The sequence below is a fragment of the Siphateles boraxobius genome, unplaced genomic scaffold (assembly GCF_051911475.1).
Source record: "Siphateles boraxobius isolate OS27281-9 unplaced genomic scaffold, OSU_SipBor_1 7, whole genome shotgun sequence".
In the NCBI taxonomy this organism is placed as follows: Eukaryota; Metazoa; Chordata; class Actinopteri; order Cypriniformes; family Leuciscidae; genus Siphateles; species Siphateles boraxobius.
Window position 1 is genome coordinate 39505877 of NW_027509197.1, and position 20095 is coordinate 39525971.

The window sequence follows — 20095 nt, forward strand, 5'->3', positions numbered from 1 at the left end:
ATTTTAGACTTGTCTAACACTATAGACCAGTCTAAAAATAGCTTTGTGAAACCGGCCCCTGGTACTATGGAGACCAAGATGGTAGAAATCACACACCCTGTTCGTTTTCTTTTTTACAAAAGCCAAAATATTAAATGTCATAGATGAATATTTACTGACATAGATAAATAGTAGCCTACTAAAATAGTAATGAAAGCCAAATGATATGTTCTTGTGAGTGTACACAAATAAAAGTTTACAGTTTGGGATGTTATCTGTATGAGAGAAAAGTTCTTTCTGTTGTTATCAGGATAAACATGATCACGCCAGTGTCTCCGGGAACACTTGGCTATGCACTAATAATAGCGAATATTTATCCAGCTTAACGTTAGAGCGAGTGGCCATGTAAAGTGGCAAATATTAGGCTACTACTTGCATGTTTTAAATGAGAAGCCATAGTTAAGTAAATGAATGATAGCAAAACGTTTGGATTTCCTGCCCGACAGGAAATCCATTTCTTCTGTGACTAACCGACTCATTAAAATTTGGCCGACTTAAGGTTCTTGCACACTGAGTCCGAAATTCACGGTCGAAATTTCAAAACCTTACGTTTTGTCAATCACGTTTTACACACTGCCTTTGAAACTTTCGTCTGTTATAAAAACGTTTGTATCGGGCTCCAATTTCTGCGTTTTTCGCATTCGTGGAAAGCATTTTGAGAGGTGTTTAGACTGGCAATTCAGAGCCACCGTACAAGCGAACGCTAAAGTCCAGAACTGTTCAGGATCAATTGGTTCACTGAAATTGTTGGTCTTGTTTTTAATATGTGGCTCCAGTATCGCTAGCAAAGCACCAAACTGAGCCTCTGAGATCCTGAAGTAAACTTTGAATCGCTCGGGATGATCCCGCAGCTCCCCGTCCTTGATTCCTCTTTCTTTTTCTCTTTTTAAGAAGAGAGAGGACAACAAAATCATCCTCATTGCTTAAAGACTCCATTTTGTATTGTTTTGCGAATGTTATTTATTTTTCTTTCTTTCTCAACGGATTAATTAATAGGCATCGGACTCAGTGTGCAAGGTTTCTGTGCATGACAAATTTTTAGGATGACGAATACAAAAAACAACGTATACAAAAAATTTCGGACTCAATGTGCAAAGTCTTCTAGTCTACTAACGTATGGTCAACTATTAGAGGGCAGTCCTTGTTTCAAAGATGAATGAAAGTGTTATGGGTTTTGAATGGGTTTTCATTTTTGAGTGAATAAACCCCCTCAAATCCCTTCCACACACATGTGCAGAAGATGCTAAAAAAACTCCATTGTTTGTGTCTGGACCTTTTCAAGTCCCATACACACATTCAGTCGCATACATGTTCTTGAGCTACTGAAGAATAATGTGGTGAGTGAGTCAATCACATCAAATGAAACAGAATTAGCCTGGATGGAGTATGTGCCGATGGCCGCCCTCGGCTTCATGCAAATCGAATTTTTCTCAGGCTGTAATTGTCGTGTGACCCGAGGACAGATGCGGGAAGGAGTAGCGATGGCAGTAAATGTGCATTAAGCCTCACATCGCCTGCCGTTTTTCTGTCCCCACCTGTCCTGTGCTATAGAAGCAGCATGTCACGGTAAAGAGGAACACTGTCGCTGCTCGCTGACACATCCTAAACCAGATCGGCATCTTTCCCCTGCTCTAATGAGGATGGAGAACGGTGTCCGCCGAGCGCTGTCACGTCCCGATGAAGGCTCTTCTCCTGCTCGGCCTCCGGGGACCTCATTAGGCTTTTTTTTTTTCTCTTCACCGTCTCCATGCAGGAATCACATCGTTCCTTAGGGAAAAATGTAAATAAACGCGTTTGTCACTTAGCTCCCTCCCTATTTTGCTTTTTCCAGGAAGAGAAATTGCATTGTGAGGCTTAATTAGTAAGCACTGCCATTATGCGTTCTTTATAATGTAAATGAAGCGGCCGAACACTTGGAACTGTTGTCTCGCAAGCTTTGTGCCAGGTGTTTTCTGGCTGAATGCTGGCAATGCTTTTTTCATCCTCACGCTAAAGAAAAAGACAACTGTACTGTGAAATCGTAGGACGAGCTGTAATTATTTGACAGATGATTTTTTTCTCCCCTCCTCTCCGATCCACAGCTTTAGCGCTGTGAGTGACGACGCTACTTTGATTTCCTTTGTTGCGGTCGAGCTTAGAAAAGGGGATGATGATTTTCCGAATGCTGTGGCTGTCAAGCGTTGGGATTCTCTTATTCTCTCTCGTCTCTCCTCTTGCCGAGAACTTGATTCCCAAAAATCTAGGAGTTGGAACGGTCATGCATGTAACGGGGCGGGCGCTTCTCCCGAGGGGTTAGCGCTTGATTAATATTGAAAATCTATAAGTCTTCCCCCTTAGCGGCAGGTTTTATGAGAGGAAATGTGGAATGATAATCTTGCCCACCTGCTCCCGCCATCCACACCGGCAGCACGAGCGAGGGATGATGATGAGGGAGATCTGGGAAGGATTATGACTTGGAAATTGACAGTGACTGAGGACGAGGCCGGAGTCCATCCTGGGCTTGAGTTGATTTATTCTGGAGGAACTTTTGCTGTCTCTCTTTGTCCTGTAAATCTGGCCTGAATCTTGAGTTGTGTCAGCCAATCAGATTTAGACAATTGTCTGTCATGTTTTCAGTTTTAAAATGCTGATAAATAATATATGAGATTAAAGTTAAGATATGAACCCTTCAGTTTTTCCATGATTCATGGATCCACGTTTCAGCAAGACTTTGGCAATTATATTGGTATATGAACAACAGAAGTTCCTCCTCCTCTCACTTCCAAAATCTATACAAATCTATTTTCAAGCGTTGTTGGTGGGCGGAATTATGTAATTATTATTTGAGTGGCTGGAATTAATTATAGTATTATAGTGTAATATATAGCCTACAGTGATTTATGTATTATATATATTTTTCAAAATGTAAACGATACAAAGTCCTTGAACATGGAAAACAATAGAAGTTATACAAATTTTGGAACTAAACCAATTTTGATTTATTTTCCACAAAGATAAATGCGTCGCCATATATATATATATATATATATATATATATATATATTATTAGGGCTGGGATGATAGACCTAGCCCATCTCCTGATTTGATACTATCACAATACTTGGGTGCCGATACGATATGTATTGAGATTTTTTAAAGAATTGTAATTCTACAAGGATTGCGATTCAATATTACTATGTTTTGAGATTTTGATATATCTGTTCAAGCACAAGAAGACGCTGAAGAGAACTCAACTGAGCATTCACAAGCTGTCTGTGAAGCGGCTTCACTGAAAACTTGTTAGATATTGAATCGAGTTCTCACAATAGTTCGGTGAATCGATTTATTTTTCCAGCCCTAATACAACTCTGTGGATTGAGAGGGATGTGGGACACGAGAGGATGACAGAGACCATCCTCTTGTCTAATATCTTCATGTTTTCTCCCGATGTTCCAAAGCAATTGTTGTAAAAGGTCTGAAGAGCACATTTGATCTTCTGAGTTTTAGGCTATATTGTTGTTGCACTGCCAAAGAAAGCAAAACTAAATTAACAGAGTGTGTGAAATCTCCGGCATCGATACTATCACAATACTTGGGTGCCGATATATGTATTGTGATTTAAAAAATATATGTATTCTACAAGTATTGCAATTCAATACTACTATGAGCTATACAAATAAACTTGACGTGCCTTACCAAGTCTAACAAGCGCAAACTGTGTTAGATAGAATTTGACGTGCAAGTAAAAAGGTATCTGTCAGGTATCTGTGCCTTTTTCTACTTTACCAAAGAAAAGGACAGAAAGAAACGTTTATAATCCCCTGTGAAAAGGGATGAGGCATGAGTGAAGATTTGTGAAAAGAAACAAGAGATTGCATGTGAATAACTATGGACGGTCTGCTCTCTGACTGTGTGCAGGTGTTGCGGTGAAGCCGTTGCAGGTGCATTGAGTGTGTGTTTCCCATTATCCTCTCTGTTGCTGTGAATATCACCAGCACATGGTGACGTTCCTCCTCTCTAACTGCCCAATCTTGTAGGCTAATGTGTTGAGAAACGTCCCGTTCAGTGACATGAGCCCTCATCAGTCTTGAAGTCACCGGCGCTCACGTGTTAAAGCGAAGAGGGAGCGACGAACTCGCCATGCTGTGATGTTGGCTCAGGGTTTTTCTGGAAGGTCACACCACAGTTGTTGGCAGTTTCTCCACCCGTGTGCCCTGATGTGTTGACGCTTCTCGCCCACACACACATCGCTCGCACCTCCGCCTGTCAATCTGACTTCACCACCTGAACACGGGTTATAAACTTGTGCGGCAGCTCAATGACACTCGTGTCAATTTGGGTCGTGTTTTCAACACCTCATTGTTCCTTTGAGCAATTACAGATGCACACAGAACCGAAGATGGAGCGTGTGTGTGTGTGTGTGTGTGTGTGTGTGTGTTCGCGCTTTCGGGAGAAATCATCAAATATTAACATGTCACAGACGATTTTAAATGCGAGACTCGCGGCTATTTGCTCACGTTTGTCAATAAAACAGTGCACAAATACAGCTCGCATAATGTTTCTCATCATCTTCTCATTATTAGAATATTATGTGCTGCCGCGTTATTGTCGCATTGTTTTTTCTGAAGACTAATGTTACAGCATTCAGTGAACGCACGCTTTCCTGCGTCGCAGCTCTGTGGTGCTTCATTGAAAATAGATATTAGTGCGTCCATGTTATGCTGCAGCTGCAGTAATTGTTTGAGAGACACGAGGTGTCCGTTCTTCTGTCTCTGTGCGGGAGCAAATCTTCATCTCCTCTCGTTGAGTAATAGTTCACACACACACAATTGAAATAAATTGATTATGGGGTGAAGATTCCTGCGTGCAGTTTATCAGCGGTGCAATTATTTCAGTGCAGTGGAAGTGTAAAGATGTGAGCCCATCTAAAGGAGAATTTTGGTTTAATTATATGTAAATTGCAGTGAGCTTTCTTCAGATGATGTTGTTAGACCATTTTTTAGTGGCGTTATTACCTTTTTTATTTTTTAATGTTGCATGTGCATCAGTTATTTATAAGTCTAAAATCAAATTAACACCAAACGCTCTGTTAGAAAACATGTTATGTTAACAGCTGTCTGCTGCCACTGTGTTTTGTTATAGTTTGTGGATTTTTAAAAAGCAATTAATATTCATTGATCAATATTTTTTTGACTGGACTGGCACTATCAGATGAGGACAAACCTTGAACTGAATTGAGTTGAATAATGAATGACACGTCTTCTATAGAGCTGAATCTGATTGGTTTCATAATTGATGAATTTGCAACATTGAACTGAATTGAATCAACATCGACCTGAATTTATTAGAATAATGACACTATTTATCTGAATAATGACACTATTTATCTGAATAATGACACTATTTATCTGAATAATGACACTATTGTCTGTTTAGAGCCGTAGAATTTGAATAAGTCTCATATTTGATGAAGTTTGCATCATTGATTCTGTTATTTTTCAATTTGTTATTTTGTTATGTTTTATGTTCTGTTATGCTTATTACAGTGAAGCTGCTTTGAAACGATCTATATTGTATAAAGTACTTTAGAAATAAAACCGACTTGACTTGTTTTGTGGTTGTTGGGACTGTTATATAGCTCACACCTATTTGTGCTTTTGAAATATTTGGTGGCTTTGAAACAATCTGTATTATATAAAGCGCTATGGAAATAAAGGTGACTTAACTTGTTTAGGGTTGATTTAGAGTCTTTAAGAGCGTTTTATCTGAAAACAACACACCTATTTATGCATTTAAAATATTTGGTGGCTTTGAAACAATCTGTATTGTATAAAGCGCTATGGAAATAAAGGTGACTTGGGTTGTTGGGAGGATTTTAGAGCATTTTATCTAAAAGCAGCTCGCACTCATTTGTGCATTGGAAATATTTGGTGGTGTTTGTGGGCCATTTAATTGAATAGTGCTAATCTTAATGACAATCCGTAATGCAAACGGCAATTGAAAAGCACCCTTCAATTATTGATTAAACCCACTTGAAATAGATCTGGCGTGTGACCTGGCCGCTGTAGACCACCAACCCTCCCAACAACGTGCTCGGGGGGGGGGGGGGGGGGGGGTATTTTGGGGGTTGGGGGTGAAGGTAAACCACCCACGTCTCCCCCTGACACCTCGGGCTCGGCTGTTTGGCTAATGAAGAGCTCAATTTAGCCAGTGACGTGCCGCGAGCGCAGTCGCGCGCTCTGACTGGCTGAGCGCTAATGACATCACGTTGGCCAGCCGTTGATTTGCCGCTGTCTCTGAGGCTTCGGGCGAGAGTCTCAGCCATGGGCTTCGAGAGTTAGACGCATGCAGAGAAGCTCTCGCTGAAGACTGAGACACAGAGAGGAGGAGGAGGAAGAGGAGGAGGCGCTTTAGGGAGCGCAGAAGCCCATGCAGTCTCTGGTAATATGGAAACTAACCCTCTGATCGATGGAAATAATGACAGCGAACATGTGTCAGGTGAGTGTTCGGTGCGGACGCACAGGTAATGCGTGAAGATTTAGTCGTTAGAAACTTTGCTCAAGGCAGGGAAAGCAATGAAAACTGTTTGTTTCGGGTGAATTTCAGGTTTGCTTTGGGTAAAAGCGTGTGCTAAATGTATAAATGTGACTGTAAATGAGTATGGAGCTGCTTTAGTTATTGCTCGAGGTGAATGTGATGCTGGGATCTCGACAGTCTGTGAAACGTCTCCTCCTATCTCAGTTCATTGTGATGCAGACGTCCTCCAGTCCAGTGGTGTAGTGGATAAAAGCGTGTGCTAAATGCATAAATGTGAATGCATATGCTCTAGTTGTTGCTGTCGTGAGGCTCGTGCTGTTTCAGAGGAGGTGAATGTGCTTCTGCGTCTGTGAAACGTCTCTTCCAAACTCAGTTCATTGCGATTGAGACGTTCTCCAGTCTGGTGTTGTAGCGCTGATCTGGTTGCGTGTCGGGTGAGGTGAGGACATTCATGTGCTGGTACGGTTTATTAATGTATGAGCGCTGCCGTTTACTGTAACAGTTGCCGTGAAGTGCACTTGATCAGTGTGTGTGTGTGTGTGTGTGTGATGACTGGTTGATCATGGTTGTATTTCAGTATGAAGTTTGGTGTTTGTGTGTGTTTTACCTGTGTTTTCCTCTGTGTGTGTGGAGATGGGCTTTGTTCAGTGTGTTTCATGTGGTCGTGTAATTGAGCAGATGGAGGCGTTTGATCACACAAGCGTCTTATGAACGGCATCCGAGTGTCCTCAGCGCTGGCGCTGATGAAATCAGATTTATAAATGCATTTAATTTGTACTATCACTTTCTGTTAAATCTAAACTTGACTTAAAAATTCATTTTTTCTTAATCAACAGTGACGCTATTGTCTTTTCAGAGCTGCTAAAGCTGAATTAGTCTCATATTTGATGAAGTTTGCATCATTGATTCTGTTATTTCCCTGTTTATTACTGTGAAGATGCTTTGAAACAATCTGTACTGTATAAAGCGCAGTAGAAATAAGAATTTTTTATTTATTCAAATTAGAATTCGAAACTTGCCATCTCCGTTAATATCACGAGACTTGCTCTTAATTTTGTCCCTATTTATTTGATAATAAACTGTTATATTCTGTATTTTTAGGCAGCTGTCAATCATCTGAACATAATTGACCGAAAATAATGACTTGCGGAGCCGATGCGGCTCGTATTAATAAGTACGCCGTGGTTATGAATGTATGAAGGAAAAGCTCCATAACAAAAAGCTATTATTTATTAGCCTATATGCAATAAATAAAGACAATTAATTAAGAGCATAGATTACACCTGAAAACGCGTCTGCAAAATGCATAAATGTATAAATGATGCACTGCTGGGGTTAAATAGTAAATTTACTGTTCATTTTTGAGACATTTTTAGAATAGTTTTTTTTTTGCATAATTCTGAGTTTTTCAGGGTTTGAGACGTGGCTTATATTGGCAGCCGTCTGTGTTGAACAAACTGTCGATCCCAACAGCAGCGCTCGTCTCATTTCACAAACGGCATGCAGAACAAACAGCTTATTTGTCTAAGCTGACAAAATCAATACATGTGCAGCGCTCGTCTGACAGCAACACCTATGTCTCATTTAGATGTGAAGTTACAGGAGTTCAGATTGATAGTGCCATCGAACTGTGTATTTCTCTTTCCCATTTCATTTTCCCAATCCTCCTGTCAGCAGTTCCCGGCGCACTCGACCGTGAGACGTCTCATTCAAACATCGTTTCTGTCTGCTACACACGGGCCTATTAGTGCCGAATGTGGACTCCATCCTCAGATGCTCGCCAGCTCGAGGAAAAATACTGATTTATGGAAATCCAGTCATGTTTTTAAGCCTCTATCAGAGTTTGTAAACTGTTGTGCATTTTACATTCAGTGCGACCAATTCTGTTGCTGGATTTGTGCTCTCTGTCCTCGTTTTGAAGGTGTGTGTCCGTGCAAACGTATGGTGTCACCAGATCCTGGCACGCGTCCCTTTCCTCCTCTTTGTCCCCTGTCGAGTCTCCATCTTTGCTGGCGTCCGGTTTGGATAAGAGAACAAGCTGTTTCTCTCTGGATTACGGCCTAAATGCTGTTCGAGTGCTGCGTTTAGAAGGGAATATGGGAGTTTGCAGAATTCATTTTGAAGGATGTTTGAGAGTGTAGCGCGCCGTCACTCCCACATGCGGCGAACAGACGCAGTGATTTGACAGCCACCTGTGTGTGTGTGTTTGTGTGTGTGTGTGTGCGCAATGACAACACACACACCCTGAGGCTTCAGATCTCATGAATATCAATCAGCCGCGGCCATCAGCCTCTTAAATAATGCAGGAGCGGCGGCTCGCTGATAAATGCGCTCTGCCCCGGCGAGTGTTCGTTTCCTGCACCCTCTTTCATCTCTGGCCTTGTTTTCATGTCGTTTTACTAAAGGTCAAAGTGCAACCGCAGGGAAATATTCAAAGCTCTTGTTCAATAATGCTCTAGTCCGTTCTGCATTAGAAATCATTCAAAAACCACAAATCAGGGTAACTGGCTCGACTCGAAGTTTGCAAGCCTATAAAACGTTTTTTTTTCCTTCTTGCATTCATGTTCTGACCCATCGTTTGCAGGCTTATTTAGTAAGATTATGCCTGAAAGGGTTTTTTTTTAAATCATGTTAATTAAAAAAAAAAAAAAAAAGTATTTTATAAGTATTTTTTGTCTTTGTTTGCTTGGTTTTATTGTATTTATGTAATATTTGTATTTTTTTAATTTAATTTTTGCCATGAAAATAGCCAAGCCTTAGATGCTGACATGGCATTAAATAAATCTATCTATCTCTCTGTGTTTGCAGGTTCCTGAAGGACATGAGAGGCTTGTTGGCGGCCGGCGCTGTTGTGATCTGGCTGTGGTGCTGGTGAAGAGGACATGGGCCGCCGCTTCAACTCTTGCCACAACACGCTCAACAGCGCCACTGAAACGGACCAGGGTTCGGTCTTCACGCCAGGGCGACGTCAACAGGCCGCCATCGGGTAACGGCGCCGCTCGTGAAGCGGATAAACTCTCGTTTAATCAAGTTTTTAGTTTAAGGAGAAGATCCACCAACATGTTCTGTATCCCTGAAGCATGTTTTATTATGTTGCGCTGGGTTCAACTCGGTGAGAAACCTTTTTTTTATTGAGTTTTTTAACTCTTTGAAAGAAATTTAATGAAACCAAAACTGTTTTTAAAAACATGATATAGTTTACTATAAATTAGAGACAGGTTTTTTTTTTACGCCATGCATTGCACAAGCAATGCTAACAAAATGTAATTCATTTTATTTCTGCATAAGAAATCAAGAAATCATTACTGCAATCAAACACTAATATTTGAGCTGGTCCTTGTGCGTCAATGGACAAAAAATAATACTGAAAACTAACAGCATGACAGATGTGAAATTAATCCTTAATGCAACTTTGAATTTTGCATAATATGATAAGTACTAAAAATACTATAGTAATGAATTATAGAAAAGTAAAAAAATATTCCAGTGGAGCACAGTGTTACTTTTTGGCAACACATTTAATCAATTCCTCAAAATCATACAAATAATTCATACTTAATGAAATTTTTAATCTAATGATGCTTTCTTACACTATTCTTTTTTTTCAGTGGGTAAAAAAACACTTTTCTGCGTGCAAAAATGTGTTTTAAAATACCAGGATATAGAGTTTTCTGCTAGTCTATAAGTCTTTTTTAATTTAATAGGTATTTTATAAGCAAATAACAAGTCATTTAGATTCAAACACCATCCTCGTCGCTCTTTAGGTAGATGTTTTTGCATGCAGTTTGATGCTAACGCCGACTGCATTCACAGGCTTCAAAACCATCTGGATGAGGTGTCGTCTCGGTGGGGATTCGGACCGCCGCGCGTGTTAGAAATCTCACTCTGTGCTCACGTGTTAATGAAAGTCTGAGACTGGTGTAATCCTCATTAACTCATTTTGCCCTTCAGATTCTTGTGCAAGACACTCGGCTCATAATTGCTAGAGGTTAATTGGTTTGGGTAACAGCACTCATGCACACCGTCTCCCTAGAGAACTCAACTCCGTCATTGAAGTTGAAAAAAAGTGTGCTTTTTATGCTCATATTGACCGATATGCAGCAAATAAAAAGATTTTAATGTAGTTAAATCATGAAAAGCACAAACGCTTGAGATTTATATTTGCTTTAATAGGGGTGTAACAATATATCGCAATAACTAATAATAAAAAATGCAGCAATATGTATCGTGTATAGTTCACCCAAAATGAAAATTACTGCATGAAAAAATTTAAGATTACAGAGTTTTAGTGTCAGTACTACATTAAACTACTATATATAATGTATAATAATGCAATGGGGGAATATTAGTGGGTCCTGATAATGCCAAATGTCTTGTTACCAGTAAAAATGGGCCTGCATTATATAAAATATATCCAGTCGTGAAACAATGCATTCTGTTTTCAGCTTCAGAATCATGAATATTTTTATTCTGGTGTCTCTATTGTCCTGCATTGGGTTTCCAGCACCAAGTCCAAGCCGATTCATTTACACCCCTAATCTAAAACCAAATTTACCATTTTAATCAACAGTATATTTTTTGTTAACCTTTTATCATATCTTTTGGAGTAGGGCAATAATATTGTATCGTGAGTTCAGTATCGTGATATGTGACATGAGGGTATCGTTACACCACTAGTGCTTAATGATAAAGCAACTGAATCAGCCACTGATGATATTAGAGGTAGTTTCTTTAAATGTTATTATTTTTATTTTTTTTAGAAATGCATTAAAATAATTCAAGCATGTGTTTTAGGTTCCAGGCTCTTGGTAGACGCTCCAAGTAGCCGTGTCTGATGAGGATGTCTGATACTGTCAGTGAGACTATGAGAGCTCTGGACGAAAACACCTCGACCGCAGCCGCCCTCGACACGTCACAGAACCAACGCCACCATGAAAACTGCAGCGACGACAGGACTGAGACGCAGGTAATGTGATGTCAGAGACAGAACCTCACAGCCTTTCATTTCAGTTGAAGGTTTGTTAGTTAACTACATTGGTTAACATGAACTAATACAGGATTTATTAATCTTTGCTAACTTTAGCTGGACAATAACTTTATTCTAGAGCTGCTGTAAAGCCAAAACAATCTGTTACTTCAATTTCCTATTATCACTGTAAAGCTGCCTTGAAACAATCTATATTGTTAAAAGCGCTATATAAATAAAAGTGACTTGACTTAATGTTAATTTCAACATTTGCTAATACTTAATTAAAATCTTGTTAACATTAGTTAATGCACAAACAATGAACAGCTGTATTTTTATAACTAACGTTAACATAGATTAACAAATACAATAAGAAATGAATTGTTCATGTTAGTTAATACATGAACTAATGAACCTTATTGTAAAGTGTTACCAAAGTTTTCTCCGAGTCAAAAAGTGTTTGCGAACACTCAAATGAGATGAAGACTAATAATAATAATACAATATTATTATGATTATTTTGCACGCAACAGGTTATGTAATGCTCTGCAGTCATTAGATTTAAATAAAATTAAGTATTTATGGGAAAAAAATCATTTAGATGTGCAATTATTGATAGTTTTTTAATGGATAGCTAACCCCCTACAGGCCGTTTGCTGTGATGACCGGCACAGTACATTGTTCTTCGCACATATTGATCATTATAGTTAGTGTTGTGCTGAATAAACGGATTGTCCCTTTGTTTGTATGGAGAGCAAGGGTCAGCAAAACAAACGACCGAAGCGATTGTTCTGTTTAGCCACAGAAGCCCTCAGGAGCCGCGCGATCAATCGCCCGGTAATTGTGTTATGAGAAGCGGCAGACATGGACAAACTCTCAGATGCTGAAGGTTACAGCACTGCATCTTTATATGAGTTTCTCACTGATACGGTGACACTTTCCTCTTTCTTTCCGTTTGATTCCCTTTGCCATCTTTGAAAAGCGCTAGTGAAAAGAAAGCGGATGACCGAGTCAACAGCCGTGAACGTCCCGCATGTTGCCCGAAGGGACTCAGCGAGGGTCTTTATTGCCATCTGGCTCTTCTCTTGCAGATCTTGGCAGCTCCTGCACACAATGCAACTCTACCTGTGTGTTTTACAGAGAGCGCAGACGGCCGCGTTACACAGATTCTTCCAGCATCAGTTGTCATTGAGGCTCTGTGTGGCCTTATGCCAAATTCAGCCTCTTAGGGAATACATGATGTTCAATAGCCAATTAAAGCAGAATAACCATCCGTCACTATTCAGTAAAGACACCCTGTGCTTATTAACGATCGGACACTTCTGTGTGTGGAGGCTGAGAGAACAACCAAGACAAAAGACATGTGAACAAATGATGTACTGGATTTTTATATATATATATATATATATATATATATATATATATATATATATATATATATATATATATATATATATATATATATATATATATATATATAATATTTAAATGTAAATTATATATACTTAATATGAAATGTGTATATATAATTTAAATGTTTTGAATGTGGTTGTTTTATATATATATACTGTATATACAGTGTGTGTATATATATAATATTTATATTTAAATTACTTTTAATTTATATATATATATATATATATATATGTATATAATCATTTTATATATAATTGGTAACACTTTAAATTAGGGAACACAATCACTTTAATTTAAATGTAAATATTATATATTTAATATAATTAATTTGTTTTTTAAAATATAATAAATGTAAATGTAATTTTTTTAATGTAATAATTTTATAAATTTCCCTCAATAAACTCCTAATTACTGCTTATTGATAGTAAGGTTGTTGTTGTAGTGGTTATGAGTAGGTGAAGGGATGTTGAATATGGTCATGCAGAATAAGACATTAATATGGCTTTATAAGTACTAATAAACAGCCAATATCCTAGTAATATGCGTGCTAATAAGCAACTACTTAATACTCAATATGTGTTCCCTAATCTAAGTGTTACCATATAACTTTATATATTTATTTTATTATATATAATTTTTTAATATAATTTTTTTTCCAGTGTGTCCAGAGTGATTCTGTAATGGGTTTTCATCCTGAGGGATCATATTTCCATTATATTATATTAGCAGAAACCTCAAAGGTATCCTAAAAAGGACATTTCAAGAGCGTGACACTCTTTTTTTCCTCGTGTCCAATGAGGGAAGATGGCAGCTGTAAATCTAATGATGTCTTTTGATTGACACTCCTGCCTTTTATTAATCTAATCGTGTCCAATATATTTGAATGAAAGGTTTTCATAACTCCCAGGACTGGTTTAGTGTTGAATATATATTTATTTTACGCCAGTGTTCCAGAGAAATAATATTCCTGTGGTCGATCTCAGAAACAAAGTGTATTTTATTTTTCCCTAAATGAAACCCAATCCATGAAGAAAGGAGAAGCAGTTGCTGGTTCACTCATTTGATGTTTAATCACTAGGAAATGATGCATCTGTTCACCTGCACATGATACAGAAAACAACAAAAATTCTTATAGAGCGCCTAAGTCCCTCCCCTTCCGGTGGACCATGTGACCTTATTTCGGAAAAATATGGTATGGTAGTCAATGGCGAGAGATTTTAAAGTCAAGAAGGTTGCAGTTTGATGTAAAACTGTTGAGGTATAAGACTGTGAAAATACGTAATTACAAAGACTACAAACCCAAAAGGCGCGCATGTGACGTCATACCTTTTCTATCAATGAATGAAGCTAACTTTACTGAAGCTAACGTCTGTCATGTTTTCTATAGTCTAACGTTATAATCGTAACGTTACGCCGTCATGCCTGTGTGTTTTGTACCAGACTGCACACACACGAGCTTGGTGACGTACATAGTGCGAGACGAGAGATGTAGTTCATAGAGCGATTTTCACATAAAACTAAATGTTACTCTTCTGTTTTATGACAAACTGTGGCTTTCTTGACTTTCATAATTATCTTTTAAATTGACAAACATCATATGTGTAATTCAGGGCACAGTTCAGACGGAATAAAAAGATAAGTCGTCTCTCGCCATTGACTACCATGCATATTTTTTCCGAAATAAGGTCCCATGAGCCGGAAGAGGAGGGGCTTAGGCTCTCTATAAGTGGTTCAGATGAATGTGGCCTTATGTCCATTTCTCTGTAGCATCTCATGCAGAGCTGAGCTTTTTGTAGTTTATGATTTAGAAACATTAATCTCGGTGAGATTCACATGCTTCGTTTTGTCTCATTGCCCACCATACAGCGGCAAATACCCGGACAAGGCACTAAAAGACCCAAGGTACCGTGTCCTGAGGCATGAGCACGTGTGTTTGCTGCTTCCATCCGTAAGACGGTTCAGTGTTTGCTGTCGGTCACTGTGTGTTTGTTCACTGTAACGGGCGGCTTGTGTGTTTTGAATAGTTCGGAGACGTCGCCATGTACCGCCGTCATGATTTAGTTCAGTTCTCTGCATGATTCTCATCAGTGTTTCCTGAGGATCACACGTTTGATCACACATTTGCATTCAGTTTGATGAGGCCAATTTCATTATCAGTGACCCATGTTTATGTTTGCATGGGATTTTTAAAATAAAGTTTTTGATCGGTATGTTTTTTTTTTATGTTTCTAAAATAATCTCTTCTGCTCACCAAGACTGCATTTATTTGATTAAAAATACAACAAAATAAGTAACATTGTGAAATATTATTACAATTTAATTCCGCTGTTTTCTATGTGAATATATAGTAAAGTGTAATTTATTCCTGTGATCAAAGCTGATTTTTCAGCATCATTACTCCGGTCTTCAGTGTCACATGATCCTTCAGAAATCATTCTGATGATTTGATGCTCATGAAACATTTCTGATTATTATCAATGTTGAAAACATTTATTTATATTTTTATTTCAGGATTCTTTGATGAATAGAAAGTTCAAAAGAACAGCATTTATATGAAATTTATAGCTTTTATAACATTAAACACTGCCGTTCAAAAGTTTGAGGTCAGTAAGAATTTATCTATTTATTTTTTGGGGGAAAGAAATAAAAGAAATAAGTTTATTCCTCAACTTTCTTTTCATCAAAGAATCTTTAAAAAAAAAAATGTACGCAACTGTTTTCAACTGATAATAATAACGAATGATTTTTGAGCATCACATCCGCATATTAGACACTGAAGACTGGAGTAATGATGCTGAAAATTCAGCTTCGATCACAGGAATAAATTATATTTTAAAATATATTGAAATAGAAAACTGTTCATTTAAATTGTCATAATATTTAACAATATTACTGTTCTTTTTGTATTTGTAATCAAATAAATGCAGCCTTGGTGAGCAGAAGAGAATTAAAAAAAAGCTTTTAAAAGCATTAAAAATCTTACAGATCCAAAACTTTTGACTGGTAGTGTATTTGCTCCCTGTTTCCAGTGGTCAGTTTTGCGATGCGTTCATGCACTTTTGCTTGTGAAAGTCAATGACTCTCTGTGTAACCTTCACCCGTACTCTTCTCCAGTCTAATGCAAAGTTAAAGTTAGTTCGGAGCCTGGCCATTTGTGAAGAACCCTCTCCTTCCACAATTACCACACAACTGCCTCAAGACCACCAGGTAAACATCATCAACGGTCAATGCAATCCAGCTCATGACGTGCTGCTCAACACACACGCATCATGTTTTAATGACTCATGTGACAAAGAAGTGATTTCAGATGACATGAATCAGTTGATGCATATTACAGGAAATAATTTTACCATGTTTCAGTCATACTAGTAATAATTCAGCTACATGATACTAACATCTTATTTATTTATGTTAAAATATTATATAGGGGGGCGCTATTACGCAACTTCTGAACGGCGAAGAAGCAGCAGAAACAAGCGATATCATATGTTAGCAAATGCATATGTAAAATAACGCGATCATTAACATTAAACAGCATGTGAATATTACTATGTTAAACTGTGAATATTACCATGTGAAACTGCCAAATATTACTGAATGAAATGTCGATCTAGGACTGTGAAGATTTAGGGATCTTGATGGACTCGATCTACTCTTGATAATCATTCTGAATTCACCCGGACGTAGTATTTGACAAACACTCGATTTTCTCAGCTTTTTGCTCAAAATGTTGCTTTTTTATGAAACTTACCCACATTCAAGTGATGATAAATAAGGAATGCATGAAGCTAGAATAAAATGGTTTTATTTTGTTTAAAACCAGACGCCATGTTCTTTCTTTTGATATATTGCATATTCAGATATTCATACAACAAAATATACTAATTAAAATAATGACATTTTCTCTTTTTCTTTTAGTAATGCTGTTTGACTGTCATTAACGGCAATATTAATAACAGACCACTTAATTAATGCTATTCATCTATTCCTTTTATCACAGTTGCATTATGAGTGGCTTTATTAAAAATATGATTGAGGTAGTTTGCAAGAACTGTGATGACATAAACACAAGTCTATATTTTCATTGAGAAATTGGTGTAGTGTTGTGGAAAATGTGCTTATTGTTCTGCTCCATTAGCGTTGTGTTTATCTTCACCCCACAGGATAGAGATCATATTATATTCTCCCAGACGTTTGATAAAGAAGATTCGCCTCTCACGGCAAACGATGATGATGATGATGATAAAGACAAAAGTGCCAACAAGCTTGAGAAAATGCCACGCAAGATGCTGTCCAGAGGTGCGTTGTGTTGTGTGATTAGATTTTAAAGACATAGAAAATGTTAACATGTTAAAAATTTAACTTCATCTCTCGTTGAAGATTCCAGCCAGGATTACACGGATTCCACCGGCATCGACCTGCACGAGTTCTTGGCGAACACACTGAGGAACAACCCCAGGTTAGACACCTCTGACCTCTGAGCACACCGTCCACAACCAGTGCCAATCTCAATTTATTTATAAAGACCAATTAAAAACAACCACAGTCTACCAATGTGATGTACAATGTTCTAAAACCAAAAATAATTAATAAAAATAAAACAAAACAGAACAACTACAGACAACAAGGGACATCACAAGTTATAGGCAACATGTTTTTAATTTAAATTTTAGATTTTAACTTTGACTTTGGAACAGTTATTACGGATTAATTGTTAAATTTGATGCTTAAAGGCCATTGCACACTGAGTCGAGTGATGCGAAAAACGCAGAAAATCGAACCCGATCCGTTTTTTTTTTATGATGAACAAAAGTTTCGTTGACAGTGTGCAAGCGTGATTGACATAACGTGAGGTTTGCAGTGTGCAATGGCCTTAATACTTAATTTGGCCTCCATAGGTGGTCATTCAACATATCCTGAAGGATGACTTTTGTTTTAGTTATTTTTTTTACCCTGTTGTGGAAAGTGCTGGTTATATTTATACCTGTTTTGAATCATTATGTATTAAATGGCTAAAGGTTGACGTTTATTGACAGGGACCGAATGATGCTACTGAAGCTGGAACAGGATATCCTTGACTTCATCAGTAATAATGAGTAAGTTCTTCATTGCAGCTATGAAATCTGTTTTATTTTTTTCCGGATTCCATTTTAATTGTTAAATCTGATGCAAGTAATCAAAAAGCATGTAGAATAAATTAAAATAATGAAATGTATACAATATAGAAACAGTTAACAAGGGTTAACTGTGAAGGGCCCTGTGAAATCCATTTAAATTTTTTCACAAACTCTTTTCCATTTTAATATATTTGGATGCTTTTTTAATTGTTTAACTAAATTGTAATAATCAGAAGTCTAATCAATTGAATGCATACAATTTAATGAATTGTTAAAATGTTGAGTTATTGATGTGGTTTCTGTATGTTCCAGGTGTCAGAGGAGAAAGTTTCCGCCCATGACCTCCTATCACCGAATGCTCCTGCACCGAGTCTCCGCTTACTTCGGCTTAGACCACAACGTTGACCAAACCGGGAAATGTGTCATCATCAACAAAACCAGCAATACACGAATGTGAGTGACTGCGGCGTCTTTTGCATTTGATCCTTTTGAAATTAGTTTTAGAGGAGAAACGTAATTATGAGGGATTTGAGATAGGATTGTCAATGTGACGGAATAAAGCGGCCGTAAACACAGCGCTTCTCCTGGAAAGTGTCTCATTTGTATTTCTCTCTCTGTTCCCCCGACGCGTGTAGACCAGATCAAAAGTTTTCCGAACACATCAAAGACGACAAGACGGATGATTTCCAGAAGCGCTACATCTTAAAACGGGACAACTCCAGCGTAGACAAAGACGACAACATGGTAGGTGGAGAACTGCTAATAAAGCCAACATCAAACAGGCTATTAGTTCGCATATTAACTGTAATACTTCATATACTGCAGGGAAAGTTCAAAGAGCGTTTTGTGTTTCAGATGCGTATGAAACTAAAAGAGGACCGGAGAAGCAAGTCAATCGAGGAGCGTGAGGAGGAATATCAGAAAGTGCGAGAAAGGATCTTCGCTGATGTAATATGCATTAACGGCTACATCATCATGTGCTTATGGGTCTTTGAAATGCAATTTTAACAGCCTTGAATCTCTTTTGCAGGGTTTAGACACCTTCCCGCTGGATCAAAGGTGAGTGTAAGACGAAAGACACAGAGTTTAAGGGAAACGCATGTAGAGCATGACGCTAGCAACGCCAAGATCATGGGTTTGATTCCCAGGAAATGCATGAACTGATATGTAATATAGTCACTTTGGATTAAAGCTTCTGCCTAATGCATAAATGTCAAATGATGACTAAATATTTACATTTATGCATTTAGTTTTGCTTTTATTCAAAATGACATTTTGTACAAAAGCAATTTGTACAACATTTGTGATGTACAATGGCATATTAGACGACTAGATTAAGAGGAATAGACAACATAAAGAAAATCAAGTCCCGCCCTACAGTTTTTGTTCTTATTAAATATCATGCATCACTCAGAAAAATTATGCTTACATTAGAAATATTATGTTTGCATTATGGGAGTAAATGGGTGCGAGACAGTATTTGATTTGACTATCAACTTAATATTCAGTAATATGATCAAATTAACCACTCTCCCAGATGAGAACAAAACTTGAACTGAATTGACTATTGTTATCTGTAGAGCTGCTTTACAGCTGAATTAATTTCGTAACTGTTGAACTTTGCAACACTGACATTATTGAATTAAATACACATTAAACTAAATTAAACTGAGCAACGACATTTGTTTTTTGTAGAGCTGCTAGAATAGCTGAATTTCTCATATTTGATAACGTTTGCATCATTGATTTTCCTGTTTATAACTATAAAGCTGCTTTAAAACAATCTGTATTGTATAAAGCGCTATAGAAATAAAGCTGACTTAAGCTTAAAGGGTTAGTTCACCCAAAAATGAAAATTAAGTCATTAATTATACACCCCCATGCTGTACCAACCCCGTAAGACCTTCGTTCATCTTCGGAACACAAATGAAGATATTTTTGATGAAATCTGAGAGGTGGATCACTGCTACATAGGCTGCCTAAGGGAATGAAACTTGATGGCCCAGAAAGTCATTAAAGAACATGTTTAAATATTCCATGT

General features: G+C 37.8%; 1 protein-coding gene across 25 annotated transcripts in view; it reads left to right on the forward strand.

The window, feature by feature from the left end:
• Positions 1 to 20095, forward strand: part of LOC143724081 (R3H domain-containing protein 1-like) — a 65697-nt gene that overhangs the window by 12225 nt on the left and 33377 nt on the right. For 6 of the 25 annotated variants that reach the window (XM_077217178.1, XM_077217177.1, XM_077217161.1 and 3 more), the window contains exons 2-10: positions 9364 to 9541; positions 11350 to 11521; positions 17101 to 17236; positions 17318 to 17396; positions 17974 to 18033; positions 18367 to 18507; positions 18690 to 18798; positions 18910 to 19002; positions 19085 to 19113. In XM_077217178.1, coding sequence (XP_077073293.1) covers positions 11390 to 11521; positions 17101 to 17236; positions 17318 to 17396; positions 17974 to 18033; positions 18367 to 18507; positions 18690 to 18798; positions 18910 to 19002; positions 19085 to 19113 — 779 coding nt within the window. In that variant the 5' untranslated portion in view covers positions 9364 to 9541; positions 11350 to 11389. Of the gene's footprint in view, positions 1 to 6288; positions 6517 to 9363; positions 9542 to 11349; positions 11522 to 14803; positions 14840 to 16051; positions 16145 to 17100; positions 17237 to 17317; positions 17397 to 17973; positions 18034 to 18366; positions 18508 to 18689; positions 18799 to 18909; positions 19003 to 19084; positions 19114 to 20095 lie in introns of those variants that run through there. The other 19 variants (XM_077217152.1, XM_077217156.1, XM_077217165.1 and 16 more) reach the window with 12 other exon arrangements.